The 19,511-nt window shown below is 40.2% G+C and overlaps 1 protein-coding gene across 4 annotated transcripts; it reads right to left on the reverse strand.

The window, feature by feature from the left end:
- Positions 1 to 1,541: 1,541 nt before the first annotated feature.
- Positions 1,542 to 17,713, reverse strand: septin3 (septin 3). 4 transcript variants are annotated; one of them, XM_005752205.1, is made up of 10 exons: positions 17,567 to 17,713; positions 11,047 to 11,436; positions 10,833 to 10,961; positions 6,643 to 6,724; positions 6,320 to 6,457; positions 5,500 to 5,617; positions 4,503 to 4,598; positions 4,178 to 4,274; positions 4,028 to 4,079; positions 1,542 to 2,767 (listed from the first exon to the last, which is right to left on the reverse strand). In XM_005752205.1, exons 2-10 carry the CDS (start codon positions 11,432 to 11,434, stop codon positions 2,638 to 2,640), a joined length of 1,230 nt encoding a protein of 409 aa, XP_005752262.1. In that variant the 5' UTR covers positions 11,435 to 11,436; positions 17,567 to 17,713; the 3' UTR covers positions 1,542 to 2,637. The 4 variants fall into 4 exon arrangements, with proteins under 4 accessions (XP_005752262.1, XP_005752261.1, XP_005752260.1 ...); XM_005752204.1 differs by lacking the exon at positions 17,567 to 17,713 and adding an exon at positions 15,543 to 15,608; XM_005752203.2 differs by lacking the exon at positions 17,567 to 17,713 and adding an exon at positions 15,403 to 15,608.
- Positions 17,714 to 19,511: the final 1,798 nt, after the last annotated feature.

A 19,511-nucleotide genomic window follows, 5' to 3' on the forward strand; every position in this document is an offset into this window, starting at 1 on the left:
TCTCGCGGCCCGGTACCAAACGACTCACGGACCGGTACCGGTCCGAGGCCTGGGGGTTGGGGACCGCTGCAGTTAAGGACATCCTAGACAGCTGATTCTCTTCATTTGGACAGAGTATTTTCAGTAGGAGAAATGTGTCGTCACTCATCCAAGTTTTTTCTTCAGTCTTTTTCTGTTTAATGATGATCTTCTTCGGTTGCACTTGAGATTATTTTTGGATTCATATTTAAAATTGCAATGAAAAGCTATAAAATAAAAATTAATCACATTGAATTGACTTCATGTCTGCTTTATTTCTGATGAAACAACAAGGGAGCACCTGGCCATGAACTGCTTGTGAGTCAATTGTCCCATTAATTTTTAACCTCTGAAATTGTAAAACCTCTCAAATTAAAGCTGAAAGTCTGCACGTCAATCGCATATTGATTGATTTACAATCCACAGTAGTGGTGTACACTAAAACTATAAAAAGAGCATCTTTTTCCAATAAATTATGGACTTCACTGACACAGTATGTAACATCATTATAAACAACAAAGACAACAACACACAGGTGGTGATGTGAACATTCAGAAGAGAAATCATGACAAAATTCTAAGAACTTGATCATGTGTTTTTATTAAATAAAGAATAAGTTACAATAATAAGACATAATGTAAAAATAACTCCATACAAGACAGGAAATCATACATCGGTGTGTCACAGCAACTTTGTGAGAAGTTGTTAAATAAATGTACATTGCGAGTTTTCACTGAGTGACAGGGCTGGGTGATACGTGTGTGCATGGGGGCCATCAGCTTAGTTTGGGGGTAAGACAGCAGCGCTTTACCTTATGATATATCAATTAAATTTACACATCACACATTCAGAAACACAGTAACTGTTAGTGGATGTGAAGTTGCAGGAATGAGTGAACCGACTGGCTGTAATCAAACAGGCAATATTAACACAAGCATGCACACAAACACAGGAACAATGGTTCATTAACACTGCTTCAGATTTCTGCTCGAAAACCTCTGACTGCACTAAAATCACGGACAACTACTACCATACTGTTGCACACACTTGATTTCAAAATCATACAAATACATATAATTGATTAAAAAGGCTGAATGGATTTAAAAAAAGATTGAGATATGTTAAAAGATTTGTAGTTTGTGTTCTAATGCAGACAGCCTGTGGCAGAATATCATATTTAGTTCCTGAAGAAAACCTGGCAAACCCCTTGGCAATGTTATAATATTATGAAAAGGGTGATATTATCAAAGTTTTTTGTAAACCCAATGTCTTTGCTGCTGACAGCAGAAGAGTAAACTTCATCAGAACTGGATGTGACATATTTGAGAAAAAAATCTCAGCAGTCAGAACATCTGGGGCAGATGGAGCTGCTCCGTTAAACTTCTTTAATGTGGCAGCATGCTGCCACCAAGTGGTGCACAGCAGGAATTGAATATTAATACAAATATATCAAAAATATTTCAATTCTCCTGCTCTCCTGTGTGCAAAAAAAGATGCGATGACCAAACCAGTGATGGGATTTCTTTCGGGTTTAATATAATATTTTATTGAATGGCTACTTGCCATGAATGGTAATGATAAAGAAAAAAACAACCAAAAATATTTAAACAAAACAACGTTTGCACTGATAGTAGTGGCTCTCAAAGACCAAAAACAAGTCATTCCAGCTGGGAAAGCTTGTATATGCAATTTGTTATAATTCCTGCATCTATTGCCTGTCAACTATTTAAACAGGAAACATCTAACAAAAATCAGTCTGAACCTTGATAAAATATGCATGGTGGAACTCCAAGAGCACAGCTCATTGCTGCAAGTGAACACAGATGCAGTTTCCTGTATGAGCACTGTGCTGAAACAAAACACGGTGAGCTGCATCTGCATGAACAGCTAAATTTGTGTTTGTTACCGTGAATCACTGAATCGGCAGCGAGCAGTCACTCACCATGTGGACTCCTTATAAACTGCATTTTACATGTGACTAATGCTGCAACTCTCAAAAGAAAGTTCATTATTTTCCTTCGTGGACTCGGTTATTAAAGAAGGCAGCACAGCTTGTAATGTTCGTTAAACCCTCTTGACAGTAAAGCCGCTGGGATTCTTCCTTTAAATGAACAGCTGCTGCTCAGAATTTAAAATCGGCAATTTCAACAGAGCCAGCCGCAGAGCCGGCTAATGCACCGTTGCTACACAGGAATTATGATTTTAATATTTAGAGCAAATCACTTTGTTTGTCTAAACTCGGCTGTCAGTTGCTACACAACACACAGGCTTAAAAATCAGCCTCCCGTACACGAGAGACACGAGCACTTTCCATGTACACTCTGAACAATGAGAAAAGGCGCTGGCAGTGGAAAAAACGTTACCGGCACTAAGTCTCTTTTACATTATGTCTTTCCTCCAAAGACTCACTAGGATGAATGGAAAATGGTAACAGAGGGGTTTGATATGCTTGGTGGGGAAGAATATGAAGAAAAGGATGGGTGGAGTTTGGGGATTAAATGACACCAATTCTTAACACATTAATTTTCTTTTCCACACATGCAGCAATGCTGTGGTGATAAGGATTATAGTATTTTGTAGATTCATCTATTGGACTCATTGTTTTCACTCTCTCTCTGACTACAGGTTGCTCTCCTGGGTATCAGCGGACGATATGGGGTGCAGACCTCCGTTCTCATTCAGTCTCTTGGCACGGTACGTTTCATAGTGAATGTTATGAGTGACTTCCTTCAGATCCTGCAGGTGAGACCTTCAAAAGATGAATGTAAATACAGAGAGTGGGCGAGTTATTAGTTAAGTACGTTCATTTGACAGAGGAAGGGATAAGAGTTACTGTGTTTTGAAATACAGTATTGTTGTTCTTGTGTTGTGGTAATAAAATGGTAAAATCCTCCACAACAGCAAACACAAGAAACAAACGTTTTCTCACAATCAAAGAAAATTGCATAGTCTTATATTCAAAAACCACTTTGAAAACATTTCACATTTATTATAATAAAAATGCTTTCATTTTTTTTTAGAGAGGAAATAACTTTAATCGCTTTATCAAATAGTTGATCAGGACCCATCTTCATAAAACTATAATTAATTAATGTAATTTAATTTAAATGTGAATATTTGCTCTTTCTGTGATGTTAAACTATCCCAGTTTATCAGAACAAAAATCCACCCTACAAATTTTAACTGTTTTTCTGACGTTTCAGAGACCAAATGGTCACTTAAATAAAATTTATAGTCACTGGCCACGTTGTTAGGTACACCTGCTCAACTGCTTGTTAACACAAATATCTAATTAGCTAATCACATGGCAGCAACTCAATGCATCCAGGCACGTAGAAGTTCAAATTGAGGATCAGAAATCATAACTAGAGTTTACAGAGAGTAGTCTGAAAGCAAGAAAATATCCAGTGAGTGGAAATTCTCTTAGAGAAAAAGGTTTGTTGATGTCAGAGAACAGAGGAGAGTGGCCAGACTGCTTCAAGCTGGTAGGAATGCAACATTAACTCAATTAAATAATTGTTACAACCCAGGTATGCAGAAGAGCATCCCTTAATGCACAGCACACTGAATCTTGAGCAGATGGGGTACAGCAGCAGAAGAGCACTCTAGGTGTCACTTCAGCAATGCTAGAAACAGGAAACTGATGCTGCAGTTTGCAGGGGCTTACAAAACAATGGAAAATTAAAAAATGTCATCTGGTCTGAAGAGGACTGATTTCTGCTGTGACATTCAGATGCTAGAGTCAGAATTTTGGCCTTAACATCCTGAAAGCATGGATACTCTGCCTTGTATCATCAGTTCAGTCAGACGGTGTTGGGCAACCCAATACTAGCACTGTGTACCTAATAAAGTGACCAGTTACTGGCGATCAATACATTTGTGTTACTGTTAAAATGCTGAGAAAGTTTACTAATAGAGAAAAGTGATTTTTTTCTTTGTTTTATTTCATTTCTTTATTCCACTTTTTTTTGCATTATTATTTAAAAAATGCTTTAAAAGAAAGTTTTACCTGATCAGAAAATCTCTCAGCTGAGCAAACTCACAATGGTTTGGATTTTCAACTGCACAAAGCAGAAAAACAGAGACAGAAATCCATCAACATCAGTCCTGTGTAAAAAACCAAACAGAGAAACTCGTTCATGGAGAGCGTTTGACTCACCCTCCACAATTCCCCACGCTGTCTTCCTCCCCAGAACCGGTTTGCCGTTCACTTGATATTCTTTGTCACTCCCCACCACAGCAAAGGGCATCGCCTCCTGTGAACAGAGACATTTGAACATGGTTCAGTGTACCGAAGAGAGCTACGCGAGGTTTATGAGATGAAACAAATGCACCACATGCCCAAGTGCCCTGGCATTCTGCTTAGAGGACTCGCTGCATGTTTGTGAAAGAGGCTGGGTTAAAGCTGAGTATCAAAGATTCATTCTAATGCCAAGGAAGAAAATCGCTCCACAAATATCGCGTGAGACAAAAAAGCGACTTACTCTGATTTTATCGTTGTCACTCTTGTCTTCCATGTCATCATCAAACTCTTTTTGTGGGTAAAATTCAATCCCGCTCATCTCCAGCTCCTTCCTTACCTGGAGTGCAGACAAAAGCAAGGAAAAATGAATAAAAAAAAAAACATTAGTCACAACGGTACCCAACACTGCACAAAGGACCAAAAGTCTTTTTTAATTAATTCATTCAGTTTTTCTCTACTGGGAAACAACCAGGACAGGTTTTTACCAGCCCCTTGTGTATTTTTACTGGCCTACAACCAGGAAAATGATTTCATACATTGCTAGCTTAATTTATAAACCTACCATAGATTAATAATCTATTAGTAGATTTATATTTAATATTATAAATCTATGTCAGAAATGTAATTAGTAACTGAAACTTTAAAATAAATGTAGTGGAGTAAACACCGAATCCTGGGGTGGATGACTACTATCAGCAAAGCATACAAGAAATCTGGGAAATTGAATTGAATTGAATTTCTTAGCAAATTAAACTAATAGTTTATCTGCACACAGATGTTCTTTTAACTCCTTCTTAATTCTGTTGCGTTGGATGGACAGGAACAGGTAAAAATACTGCATTTCTTCACATTTAAAACTATCTGAACAATCGGTTTGATGATTGATGATTGTTGGTATTTTCAGGTGTATGACTTGACAGGTAAATCACTGTCTCTGGGCCAAATTGCTAGTGGCTGGCAAACAGTTCGCCCAACATACTGTGTTTACTGGCCTTGGGATCATTGAATAAGACTTAAAAATTAGTCCCTGAGAACATGAAGTAATCAGAAAAAAGTTCACTGAAGGTCACTGAGGTTCTGGATGAGAAGTCAAATCACTGAGAAAACTTTTTAGCTGTAGAGTTTAGTAACTTGGATCCACTGCTAGTATAAAATGTTTATTACAGCAGCTTTGCACACTCATCAGTAAATATCTATGAAGAAAGACATTTTGAAGTCAGATTATTGGTGAAACTCACCCTCTGCTTGAACTCCTGTCTCTCCTCAATGGTCAGTGTATCTGCTTTGGCAATGACGGGAATAATGTTGACCGAGTGACTCAGGCGCTTCATGAACTCAGTATCTAGCTGTCGAAGACTGAAGCAGAAGGACAAATAATTACAGTGAGTCATGAGGGCAGATATAGGAGATGTGGAAGCTCATAAACACTGAATAAAAGAAGGAGGCGTCTGGAATTCATTTGTCATTTCTCATACGTCTCATTACCTTTCCTTGGCCTTGCAGCGATTACAAAAGACTTACAGTGAGAATCTTTTTTTTTCAAGTGGGCTTATCATTGAACAAAGGTTGTGTCCCAGCTCTTGTTTGCTTGCACATAAGACATCCTGTCGGTCTCAATTACCCTGGCTAAGAAAGATGAGATACGCTGGCAGTAATACACAAAAGACTGTATCCACTTATTCATTAGAAAGCAATTTCACACTTGTCAGCAGGAGCTAATTGTGAAAAGGAGAGAGAGGTGTGTGCTGTCTGCAATATAAAGTAGCACACTCAATTTAAGGCTTTGATAATGTGAAATTAAATGTTTTTTGAATAAAGAGACATTAACACTGTGAGCTTTGTGCGTGTGTGTCTCACCAGCATACAGTGTGTGAATGTGTGTGTGAATGGGTGAATGTGTAAAGCACTTTGGGGTCCTTAAGGACCAAGTAAAGCGCTATACAAATACAGGCCATTTACCATTTACAGATTACTTAAAAACCCCCACATCCCTTAAAGAATCAGATACTTAAAGATGGTCTGATTGATTTACTTCCATACAGCCAAAGCTTAACTTACGAGTGTCCGGTTGGGGAGATAAAATAGAGACAGCAGTGCACCCTGGTGTCCGGGATTCGCTTCTTTCTGGTGATGTTGACCTCCTCCTTCAGGAACTTCTCATACTGCTCATTGATGTATTTGGAGATGGGCTCCCAGCTGTGGATACAACAGAAGCAAAACATCACCGAGGCAGGAAAAAACATGTTTGAGGGAGCACTGATTCACTCCTAAACCTTGAATACAGTTTTTAAAGATGAAAGGTGGAGATTTGTCCTCGGTGATATAAGGCAGTTATTATGACATTTATGATGCTTTAACAGTGCCGGAGCTGGAAATCTCACCAGTTGTCGTTATTGATTTGGTCTCCGAAGCCCGGAGTGTCGACAACTGTCAGCTTCATCTTCACACCACCCTCTTCAATAACTAAAAAAAACCAAAAAAAAAAACATGTTCACACAAAGAAATCAGCAAAATAAATAATAACAGCTTCAAGTCTTCTGGGAAGGTTTTGCAGAAGGTATAGGCCTGTGTTTATGGGAATATGTAACCATTCTTCCAGAAGCACATTTGTGAGGCAGTGCACTTGACATGCAAATCTTTCTCTTCTTTTTTGAACAATGGCCATAGATACAAGTGATACAGTGAGAGATAAACATCATATTTAGAAGTTATTTTAAAACTTAATTATATAATAAACAAATTATTTGGAAAAATAAGGTACATGATTTTCACCTTGAAATTTTCCAGATTATGTACCAAGTAGTGGAATCCTAAATCATCCTAAATCCTCAGAGATTTAGGATGTTCTACTATAAAAATAAAAAATCTACAAGTGGCTACAAGAAATTCGTTTGTCCAGGATCAATCAATCTATCGCCTGAAGCCAGAGTCAAAACCGACCCAAAAACTCCACATACAGAGGCCCAAGCCAATCAGTGAGATGATTTCACTAACCACTATGCTGCCCATAATTTAAAATCTCACAGAGCTGCAAAATTTCATCACAGGATTTGCAGGTAAGGTAGTGCATGCACCTCCATGAAATGCCTGCCAGGAAATAGCTTCTGCTTTTCAAAGAGAGCATCAGAGAAAACGGACTGTTAACCAGTGGCAATAAAGGCAAAGACCAGCTCTTTTAGATAAACAAGACAGTGGCGAAAGCAGTTTAGGAGATGTCCGGGGTCTGGGCAGCGTCTGCATCATTTCAAAGTGTTCTTCAGGATGTGACGCAGTCTGTGCAACTACCAATTCCTGCACAGCCAACATCCTCTAACATCCAATAACTGAAGGAATTTCACATAGAAAGTCGCAGAAAGCAATTACACACCTACAAGAAGTTATTTATGCTGAAGGGGGCAAAGGTAGTGTCTAAACCAAGGATGTACTTACCTTTACCACAGAAGAAGAACACATTTAATGTTTTTATTTAAAAATAAATAAAAACTTGAATATTCAACATAATGACTGAATGTTCGTGTTTGCCATAATCACACAAACAGCAAATACAATATTAATAGCATGGCCAGAATTTTTTATGCTTCGTCTCCTGGCATAATAATATCAGGGTACTGTCATCCGCAGGCAATGGGAGCATGATCACGTAAACTGTAGCAGCCCACAGGCTTGACATGTCCCTACAGTTTCCTCGGGAGCTCATAAGTCGTCAAGGACGTGCAAATGGCAGCTAGGTCCCAGAAGGCATAATGAGCACAGGCTTGAATGCTACATAGTGAGCTGTCTGCCACAGTGAGGATTTGATACTAATAGTGGGGGAGGGGCACCAAAATACGACATTTTCAAATGTTATACAGAGTAGCTGTAAATAGCGATTCGTTTGGGCTGCACTGTGGATAATTTAAAACTTTATTCAAATCAAGCACACGGCTGACTGTCACTGCTTGCCCCTGTTACCTGAGTGGAAAGCTTCTCAGTTACACAGATGTTCTACAAGAACAGCTTTCTGATTCCTCATCCTGTAACTTTGAAAGTGAGCCACAAATTGAGCTATGTTTACATCTTTGCATAAGCTGTCAGGCTGATCTACGGTTGTTACCATGGAGACATAACTCTGAGCTCTGAGGTTATCTCGCATTTTACTCACAAATACTTTGGGCTTTAAATTGGGTCATGGTTGGTCCTAGCTTTGATCAGGCTCCACAAACTGAGTTCAGCGATGTGGTGCTTTGTGACTCCTGTGAAATATGACCGACTGCCCGCACTCTCAGAAACTTCACTGAGGTTAAGTAAGACCCTTTTAAACCCCCAGTCAGTCAAACACAAGTGAAATGAAAGCACACGCAGCACGCCAGCAGATCTTAAAATGATAGTGAGCAACACCCTGCAATATGTTGGCCCTGTGAGGTCAAATGCACTGGAGCTTAAAAAAACACTGCTATCACTCATCTGCCTGCTATCCTGGGCGTTCAGCTGCTATGATCTATACTTTTCAACACATCCACTTTTCCAATGCTGTCAAAGTCAATACTGATATCATTGCTCTTTCCCAATCATCTTCTTGCTTGCCTTCAGCGAACCAATAAGCCTGCATTCTGCATACTTTAAATCTCGGCAACCCACTTCCTCACCATTTCAGAGCTCCATCCAAGCCTTCATCTTCATCCTCACCACCACCAGTGTCTGGACTCTGGATGCTGGCATTCTGCTGCTATGATGGGTCTAATTGCCAAATATTATAACTGATTCTGTATCTCAAAAAAATCATGTTTAATTCTTCCAAAGGATTTCTTCTTAATTAATCTGTGTATTGGAGAAACAATTACAGACAGAAAGACAGAATAAACTATAAGCAGCAGCAGACCAAACAAATCTGCCATACAATCTAAATGTTGGATAAGAAAATAACACAAAAAAGTTTTAATACAAAATTGAAGCTCCTTTTTAATCTGTCAAACTCCAAACAGTCCATCATAAACGAGATGTAAAAAAAGTGTAGAAATATCAGAAGCCTGTTTTACTTGATGTTGTGTTATAAAACATGATGACCCAGCCTTAAAAGGTAAGCTCACAACTTCCCAAGTCTATCCTAAAACACTATAGCTATTTTGTTTTGCTGAAGTTATTCCACCACTATCACTGTACTTTCAAAGTAAACAGGGCGGCAGCAGAAATCTGCAGTCTTTAGTAGCAAAATAGCAAAATATTCAAAGGATTATGAAACTCCAGCAGCCTGAGATTGACAAATCCAATGGATATCCACAAGGCAAAGTATTTTCTTTTTTGCAACAGAACACAAAATATCCAAACAAACAGTTTTAGTTTTCTTTTTTTTTAAGTTGGCTTGAACATCAAAGTCAACCACAAACAGGAGAGGAAGCATAAAATAACAATAAAGATAAAACAGTTTGTTTTGTATATTCTTACTATTGTCTTTGTTGCAGAGGCTAAGCTAAAGGACAAACAAGCACAAACAGCAGTGACCACATTAGAGGTTCTTCCACATGCTTTTAACACTGCCTCCTGGTGACAGCATGCAGCAACAACATGTAGACATGTGTGCAAATCTCTGCATTGAACATCGACTACTCAAATACCATGCCAGGATCATTCAGCACCACCTGACCTCTACACCTCTGCTGCCAATCAGCTACTATCAGATCTTTAGCCTTGGTTTTCCATCATATTTCTTGCTACATGTTCCTGTCAGCTTGTTTTTTAAATGTTATTATTATCTATTTATTTATTTTTGGATATTGTACCTTTATAATAATAATGCATACTTTATTAATACCGTAGGGGATTGCTTAGTCCTCTGCACTTAACCCATTCATTCAGTGAAGCAGTACGCAACTACCAATCCAGCGCCCAGGGAGCAGTGTGTAGAGACCCTTGCTCAATAGTACCTCAGGGTAGCCGTTCAGTGGATTTGAACACCCAAGCTTCCGATCATGGGGCGAATACTCTACCTACTGAGCAATCCCTGCCCTTGATTTTGTGCCTGTCTTTAATGAAAAACGTTTCTACATTGTAAATATTGCCTGGAAACCCACAGTGTGCCCAACTGTGCACTGGCACATGACAGCAGAAAACTGAGCAGAGATCTGTTTGCTGTTTTTCAGCCATCTCTGAACTGAATTTCAGCATCTGTTCATTTTTAGAGATTTCACCAACAGACAGCGATGAAAACCTAACCTTCTTTCGACTTTGTCTGTACAGCTACAAAACGCAAATAAGGTAGGTCTCAGCATTGATTTATTTATATGACACATATTTATATGCTCTGAGAGTTATTACAGAGCAGCTTGAAAAATTAATTCATGACAATTAAATTCCCAGCACACGGACAGTCGAAAACAACAAGTGATCAAAAGTGCCTGCAGGAGAGGCAGAAGTTGGCCCATCCTTCAGCTGCTTAGATTTCTTGGCAGCTTCCAGGGTGCACTGATGAACTATAAGTAGGCTATGTGGGACTTTTAAGAACATGGCCAAAGATTGTTCATTTTCTCTCTTTAATTAAGTGCTATATAAATGCCTGGCTCTAAAGAAAGAGCAGCCTCTCTGTCCTTGCACTCACCGTGAGACACTGCCTTGATCTCCACAGTTTTGGGGATCTTCTCATCACGAGCCCATCCTGCACTCCTCCTGCTCACTTGGGACTTGAATAAGGTGTTCACCAGGGTTGACTTTCCCAGACCACTGTGACCTGAAGTGAAAGGCAGAAGAATTAAGGTTGGAGCACCATACAGGCAGAAAGTGTCCAGGCATAAAGCAAGTCTACTGTGACGTACCTACTACCATGATATTGAAGTCAAAACCAGTCTTCATGGTCTTCTTCCTCATCTGCTCAATGATGGTGTCGATACCAATGTATCCCAGCAGAGTGGATCCCCCGCTGGAGCTGTGGGAGCCACCATGACCATGACCGCCGCTGTGTGGTGCAGCGTGACTTCCAGCGTGACTAACGCTGTGTCCTATGCCATGACCCACGCTGTGACTGCCACCATGACTTCCAATGGGAACTGGAATGGCGCTCGGTGGGGGAGCAGAGATGCCGCCTCCTCCGACACCCAGGCCCTGGGGTGGGAAGGGGCTAGAAGGAGAAGGAGCCCCCACGTTTGGGGGTTTGGCAGGGACAGCTGGTTTGGGTCTAACCTCTGGAGGAACGATGTCTGACATGTCTACAGAAAAGGAAGGAAGATGAAAATAAGTCACACTGAAAAAATGACGAGGAAGTAGGTCAGTGGATCAGCCGAGGCCTCTCCTCTAGTTACTCGTTCTACATTGAAGAAATGGGTTATTGCAGCAGGCTTCGATCACCCAAACAACAGAAAAATCCTCACATTCATCTAGTCAGGCAAACACTGCTTTGTATAATTGGTGTAGTTGTATAATTTGCTTCCCAGATTTTGATGGTTATGATGAAAGGTGCTTGTAAAACAAACGTTTTATCTGTTTATTTTAAAAATATGAAGCTGGAGCTATACAAACATTATGAGGTGAGCAAAATCAGATGTTTACAATAAAGTTTTCCTTGAAGAGCGCCTACTGTGCTCATGGCCAACTCCATGCTGTTATTCTTAGACTCTACTAGAGTAGCTTTGCATGATTCACAGTTCAGAATAATGTTTCTTTACTTTAAAGTGAGTCTCAATTACCTCTTATTTCATCCACTGTATGAAATACTATTTTAGCCCTATTCTCTCCCATAAAGTCTTCTTCTCATTGGCTGCCCCTTGTAAACAAAAGGGATTTCTGTTCTCATGTCTGAGATGAGCATATTAGGAACATCTTCTGTTTTTGACATTATACCGAGGCATTGAAAAAGGACTGAAAAGGAGAATACGTTATGATCACAGTTTATGAACTCCTCCCCTTCCTCCTTCCTAAAAAAAATCTGGTACTGACTGGAGCTGTGGTACTCAAGGCTAGCAGACACATGGAGTTTACGTATGAAAAATTTAATTAATGCATAACTGTCACTTTCAAATTTCATAACCATGTGAACTGTATTAATGAATGAATGAATGAACTAGCTGATTAAAATAAAAGTTAAGAGAAGTTGAAGAGACTTAAATGTGGCTAACATTTTTTTTTCTTTGTCAGTTATGTAATAAAGTAAATATCTTTGAGTTTTCAATTAAACAAATCAAGACATCTGAAGGTCCCAACATGGACACAGATGTACATTTCAGGAGGGATCCAGTCCACTGCCTCATCCGACCCCAAACCCCACACAACAAAAGCACAAAAGAAAGCTGATGACTGAGAAGAAAAACTGCTATAACATCATTTGTTTCTTTTTTACCAACAGATAGATGTTATGTCTGCGCTCATATTTCACACACATCCATATACAAAAAGAAAAGCTGAAAAATATGACAGAGATGGAAGGAAAAGGGAGAGGGAGGTCCAAGTCTGAAAGCAAAATAGCTCTGAGACACAGTATTTGAGTTTAGCAGCATAGTTTCTAGTTTAAAAATAAGATTCATCTTCGGATTAATGCTGCCTGTGCTTTTTGAGTTTGCTTCAAAGGTTGAGATAAACCTTATTCCTAAAAGTGTGCAGAATGTTTTGAACATAAGCAGAAATCTTGATGAAACACAGATCAGCTGTTAAAGTCCAGGGGTTAATAAATCAATTTATAAAAAGATGACTCATGCACAGTTTGAGCTTGAACATAACATATGAGACAGAACTGAATCAACTCGTTATGCTCACATCTAACCACAAGAGTCCACACGACCTTAAGCATTTAACTCAGCAGGTAGGAAATCAAATGAGAATAGCTGAGAATAATGACTGGAGAGTTAAGCTGTTATTATTTTATTAAGTTATCACATATTACACAGACAGTGTAAACAGTAAAATCCACTATCAGTGTACAGAAGTGCCTGACAAAACCTGAAATTAGGGCACTGTGAATAATTCCTGGAAATCTAGCATTTATAATCGGGGAAGTTCTTGCACTAATGAGTAACAACTACCCCGAAAGACTGCAGAGGTGGGGCAGCATCTGACCTGACCTGAGTTACAAAAGCGCTGCTCTAACCTCCAGCCTTCATCACACCCAGGTTGACCATCTATTATTTCTATCTGCTCAACACAGCAGAGTATGTCTCAGCCCTGATCACCCCCCAAGTGTAGAAATCAATGCCTGACTGAACAAACTCAGGTCTTCTTAATAAAGGTGTCCTCCAGTCAAAACAATGAAAAATCATTTACATTTCATTTTAACCCCCAAAACTGAACTAACTGTTCTTTTCTTTCACCTTTTCAATGCTTATACAGTGGAATTACAAATACCTGTGAGAGCAACTCTGATGTTGATTCGAAGATTATTTTCTTTTTTAAAATAAAAGAAATTATTATATTTTACAGTGTGATACTTAATAAATAGTTGATATTATAGGTGCAAAGATAATAGCCAGCATTCTTAATATTACGTTTTTTTTTTCCAATAAAACTACCAAATTTACAGCAATTCAGAACGCCTAAAAGTGTAGAAATCTAACATAAAACAGAAACATATATAGAAATGTCCCTGTCTAAAAAGGCTTTATTTATTAGTTAGCCTAGCAAACTTGCATTTAACCAAAAATCCATCCAACAATGGACACACTTTGCTTGACAAATATACTCCCTAATTCAGAGGAAGCTAAAGGCTCAGTCAAGAGTAAAAATAGGACGACAACCTCCTTGTATAAATTCCCAAAGCTTGAGCCTGTTGTACATTCACAACTACTTTTGATCTCAAGGTAAATGCACAGGTTGTCTAATACGAGGCAAACTTTCTGCAAACAGTCACAGTCTGACTTGAACTGACTGCAGTCACTCTTAAAGAGATTGTCAAAGGTTTGCTGTCTAATTGATAAATGCAGATACATTGCCAACATGTTATTATCGGTCTGAATGAGTTGATGTCAATTTGCACAACTCAAGGGGACTCGACTTAGCTGGCTGTCAGTCAGTTCTGGTTATTCCTATAGACCTGGAAGGTTGTTGAGCTTAAATGTAATAGTTAAATGTGAATTCCTGCTGATTTAGACAACAGTTAAATGATGTATTATTGCAGATCGCAGATGTAACTGCCAACTTCACTCCATTCAATCCCAGACTGATCCCAAACTGATAGCAGACTGACTCTATCTGATATTGACAAAGTTTAACTTTGAGGGCATGATTGGCAATTTTTGTTATTGCAATGCTCAGCATAGATGTTAAAAATCGCAATGATACTGTATCGTGAGTTGAGTATTGTAATTAAATCGTCTGGTGAGTCCCACCTCAAGTTTTAATCATTAAAAACGAATGAAAACAAAACTAAAATTTGCACTTTGGAAAAAAGCAAAACAGGAAACTAATTGGAAAAAACAGATATAATAATTCTGGCAGAGAACCACGGATGAAATTACAATCAGCTGTCTTGTCTTTGGGTTGGCAGCAGAAACGTCAAACATGGGACACAAAAATCTCAAAAGCCTGGCCAGAAATGCAAAAAAAAAACCTCTGCGAGCAAGGCTTTGACACCAGTCGGGTCTAAGCAAGAAAAGATGTTTTTGTGAGCTCAGCCTTTAAGTGAAGCAAGCAGTGCAGGCAGATGGTAACAGTAACAGGCAGCAGGCCGAGCCAAGATGTTGATGAGCTTAGTCCTTCAGGGTGTACAGCCTGCTGCCATGCTTTAAGTCACAGTCCTAGATACATGAGTCCTGATCATACATACAGGTCACTGAGGCAGAGGCTGTCACTTTGATTCATTCACTGGCCATGCAGCTCTGCCCCCTCCCTGCCTGCCCTCACAAGCCCACACTGCAATGCAATTATTTCGAGCTACACACTACAGCAAATGTAGGAAACTGAAGCGTACGATATCTGAGGATGCTCTGGCTACATGAAGGCTAAAACTCCCTTTTTTAAAATCCCTGTTTGAAAAAATAATAAAATGGCCAAGCTCATGAAAGTTAAGAGCAAACGTGCTTTAGCATATAACATGAATAAAAGCGCCCTTTTCTGCGTGTTTTAAGTGACTACCCAACGTTAGCTCTACCAAAGCCTGTCGCCCTCATTGTTTCTCTCACCAGTCACGCTGGATAATAACGTTAACGGCTAGCTGCTAGCGTGCACCCGCTAACGGTCGTCACACTCACCAGCTCCCGTTCAACTGACCAAACGAGCTCGTGGAGACAGCGGGCGACCTACAGGCGCTCTGAATTCGAGAAGCAGTAATATCTATCCACCACACTGATAACAATAACAAGAACGCTCATGTAAAGAGGAGTCCGGGTACCTCTCCTTCCCTCTGGCCGTGAGCCCCCTCCTTTTCCGTTACCAAGGCGACAAGAGGACAGGGAGTGGGGAGATGCAGCGCACATGCGCAATATGACTTTATCTCAAAGGGACATTTTTTTTTTTGGGTACAGTGTCTTCTGTCAGAGCTAGAGTATTTATAGCGAGCAATTTGAATTGTGTTATAATCAGTGTCAAGTCCAGACATGGGAGATGATCTTTAACAGTGTTGGTGGATAAAGAAGATGGATCCTTTACTAATAATGTTGTGAAAAAGTACTTGCCCAATTCCTGATTTATTTTCTCTCTCTCTCTTTTTTTTCCATATGTGAAACATTTGTCACACTTGCCTCTTAAATCGTGAATTATCTGTTTTTAATTCTGTGGCCTGATTACTGCCAGACCTGCTGAATTGAGAAATCACTTAAACAGAACCTGCCTGACAAAGTGATGTAGGCTAAAAGATCTCAAAAAGAAACACGCAATGCGACAGTCTACAGAAACAGATTTGAAACAAAGTCATTGACATCTATCGGTCTGGAAATGGTTACAGAGCCATTTCTAGGGCTTTGGGATTCCAGCAAATGATGGTGAGAGCCATTATCCACAAAAGGAGAAAACTTGGAACCTTCCCAGGAGTAACTGACCAACCAAAATTACTCCAAGAGTGCATTGGTGACTCAATTGGTGACCTAAACTGAGACAGTTTAGGTCAGTGTTCGCGCTTCAACAATAAGGGACTGGGGAAATATATGTATCCATGGGAGAGTTCCAAGGAGAAAAAGGTCGCACAGGCTCGTTTGACATTTGTTAAAAAACAAACAAACACCCAAACATCTTGATGATCCCCAAGACTTTTGGCAAAATATTCTGTGGACTGTGGACTTTTGGAAGGTCTGAGTTCCAACAACATGCCAACAGTCAAACATGGTGGTGATAGTGTGATGTTCTGGGGCTGCGTTGCTGCTTCACGACCTGGACAACTTGCAGTAATTAATGCAACCATGAATTCTGCTCTCTGTTTTTCTATATAGTCTTTACAATACTCATTTTTGGGTCACTTTAGGAAAAGCCATCAAATTTCAAGCTAAAAGAATGATATTGGATTTTTTTGATTTTTTTTGCTGCGGTCACTATCAAAATGAGTCAAATTTGACCCTAAACAGTGTGTACGGGTTAATGTAGATGCAAAGCTTAACAAAAACATTACTGCTATGTGGGACATTATTACTGCTGCATTATCGTTCAAGCAGAAAGAGCTTATAGCTTTAATGGCTTTGCACTGGTACATAAACAGGCTCCTAAAGTTTGAAGTCTTATCTGCAAAGTAACAACTGCATGTCTGCTAAATGCACTGTTTAAAATGTAGAAAGAAGTGCAGTATAGAGAAGTTTTCCCCCAAATACATTTTGTCACAGCAGGAAAACTACAGTGCTGAATAATTAAACTAATGATGGCTGAATACGTAGACGTTGTCTGTATGTGCCGCGCTTCCTTTTCTGTGAAGAGACACACTATCAGCTGTGACATGCCGTGAACTAAAGCACTTCAAATTTAATGCAAATGTGCTCTGATGTATCCTGCCACCGGTGGAAGCTCAGTGTGTAATGATTAACAGCGAGTGTAACGGGGCTTTCTGAGCGGTGGAATCCCACGAGAGACCCTGAATCTGAGGGTCTTGTAAGACAGAAAATATATTAACAGATCTAACTGCAAGAAATCTACTAATGAAGACTCCAGATGAAGCTGTTAGTTTAAATTTTCTTTGCTCTGTCAAATACGCCTGGTAGTTTTTCCCTTGTTGGGCCTCAGAAGCTCTCATTTTAACTCATAGGCATACAACATCCAGGCAGTGCTGAGGTACTATGTGTGCTTTGTTTTTTAATCTCTACCCTGCTATGTTACGACATGATTTAAGTTTGACACATCTGTTAGTCTGTACTTCCCAGTGTTTGTGTGATATTGTGTTGTTATTACTCTTTAGGTGTTAGAGAAAGAAAAATACAGCTGCAGCACCGTACTCACACTTTATCTCCGAGCTGCTCTCCTTTCGTCCCGCCTTCCTTTCTGCATGTTTTCGGCGTGTTTTAGTGTAAAACTGCTTTGGCACGTCTTCCTGTGCTATTCACTTTGAAACAGTCTGCTAACCAACTTTGTCACATCTCTCCTCGCCACGTCTGTTACTCTACTGATAAGAAGCGCTGCCTTTAGTCCCTCTGCTATCCTCTTTAACCACCCCCTCATCAGAGTTCCCACCCCCCCTAGAAGTTAGAAAATTATTCAACTCCCACTCCAAATAAAAGCAGGGGCATCAAAGAGGCGCTGTCGCTGGGTTTGTTCTGTTAAAATCTTGCAGGTGACTTGGATATATTTGTACTCACCCACATAAATTGAGCCTGGGTAATACATCGTGACGTAATAGGGGTCTTCTGATTCCTCTGAGAAAAATACTTTGCCTGTTTCAGAGTCATTCAGCTGATTTAGTAGACTGGAAGCTGTTGTTGCTGTTGTTGTCTTTTCCAGGCTCTGGTATACTCTGTCAAAGACCCCCTTTGAGCTTAGGCCAAAACTGTCTGTGCCGAATGGGCAGTGCGCTACAGACGGGGGCCAGCTTGCAACATATTTCTCTGAGGGATGTTCTGGTAGCTTTGTTGGCACCCCACAGAGGTCAGGTGGTGCTAACATGTCTGTTTGATTCAGTCCTGTGCTGCTGACCTTCATCTGTTTGTCAGGAGGAGACTGTTCCTGATCTAAGCCACATCTGTGTGACTGAAGGTCAGGTTTCAAAAAGGATCCCCTTTGTGAGGTGGTGCACACACCAGAGGGAGGGTGGGAGGCCTCCTGGGTCTGAGGTGCCACCTGACATGTCTTAAGCTGATTTAACCTGTGTGTGCACTGGGAAGCCTCCATTTTCTGATCAGCTTCTCTTGACTGGCAGCTGTAATCCTTTGATAAACAGTGAGACTGACTCACTGCACACCTTACATCCACAGTTTGACTCTGTGCCTTCGACGGGAACCTGAGGGGTCTCTGTGGGGACTTGATGTTTTGAGATGCACCAGTTTCATGAAAGATTTTATGAGAGTTTCCTGTAATTGTCTGATTATTGTTTTCTTCCTGCTGTTTCCTGGGACGAGAAGCTGATAGAAATGCTGCTTCTGGTCTTGTTTCACTGTGCAGGTCGAACCGTCTCCTCCTTGCCTCAATGGTTGGCGAAACGCCTGACTGATTAAAAAGAGGCTCAGTGGAAAAGGATGTTTGAGAAGTCACGGGTAAAGCTGCTTTTTTCTCAGAATACAGTTGCTCATATGGTGGGTGAGCTGAGGTAAAATGTAAGGTCTGAGAGTAATTGCTCTTCTGAGGGTAGTTTTTATATTTTCTTTGAGGACCTGACAGAGTGGCCGGTCCATCAAACACTGACGGAGACTCCTGGTGATCAACGTTAGCAGACTTAATGCCTTTAGAGTTAGTGGATATTTGTGTACCTGTCATTCTACTGGGTTGAAATTCCTGGTGCTGATTGATGTTCCACTTTGGTTTAGGTAATGCAGTAATGTCTGTACTCCTTTGCAGAGCCTTTGCTTCATCTTTGGCAGTATTTTCTTTTTTACTTAGTCCAAGTTTGCTTTGCAGAAAGCAAGGATTCGAAGATGTGACCGGGCGTCTGTAGGATTCTGAGTAAGTCTGATGTTGAGACTCTCTGTTGATACGACCTTTTCTCATCTCGGGGTGAGTAAAGTCCAGTAAAGCATCCTGGTCAAGAATTTCATGCTTTATCTCATTTGATGTCTCCGCTTTGACATTACAGATGGGAATCGATTTAGCACGTCTTTCTTTTGCAATAGGAGAAGGCTGTTTTACTGGTGGACCGTCTGAGCTCCTCCCCTGGCAAAGGGACGTTGGAGATGGGCTTAGTCTGGGTGTTGGGACTGTCAGAGTTGGAGATACACTTGGCTTTGGTGCTGGCTGG

Source organism: Pundamilia nyererei, unplaced genomic scaffold (assembly GCF_000239375.1).
Source record: "Pundamilia nyererei isolate P.nyererei 1_Seehausen unplaced genomic scaffold, PunNye1.0 scaffold00349, whole genome shotgun sequence".
NCBI lineage: Eukaryota > Metazoa > Chordata > Actinopteri > Cichliformes > Cichlidae > Pundamilia > Pundamilia nyererei.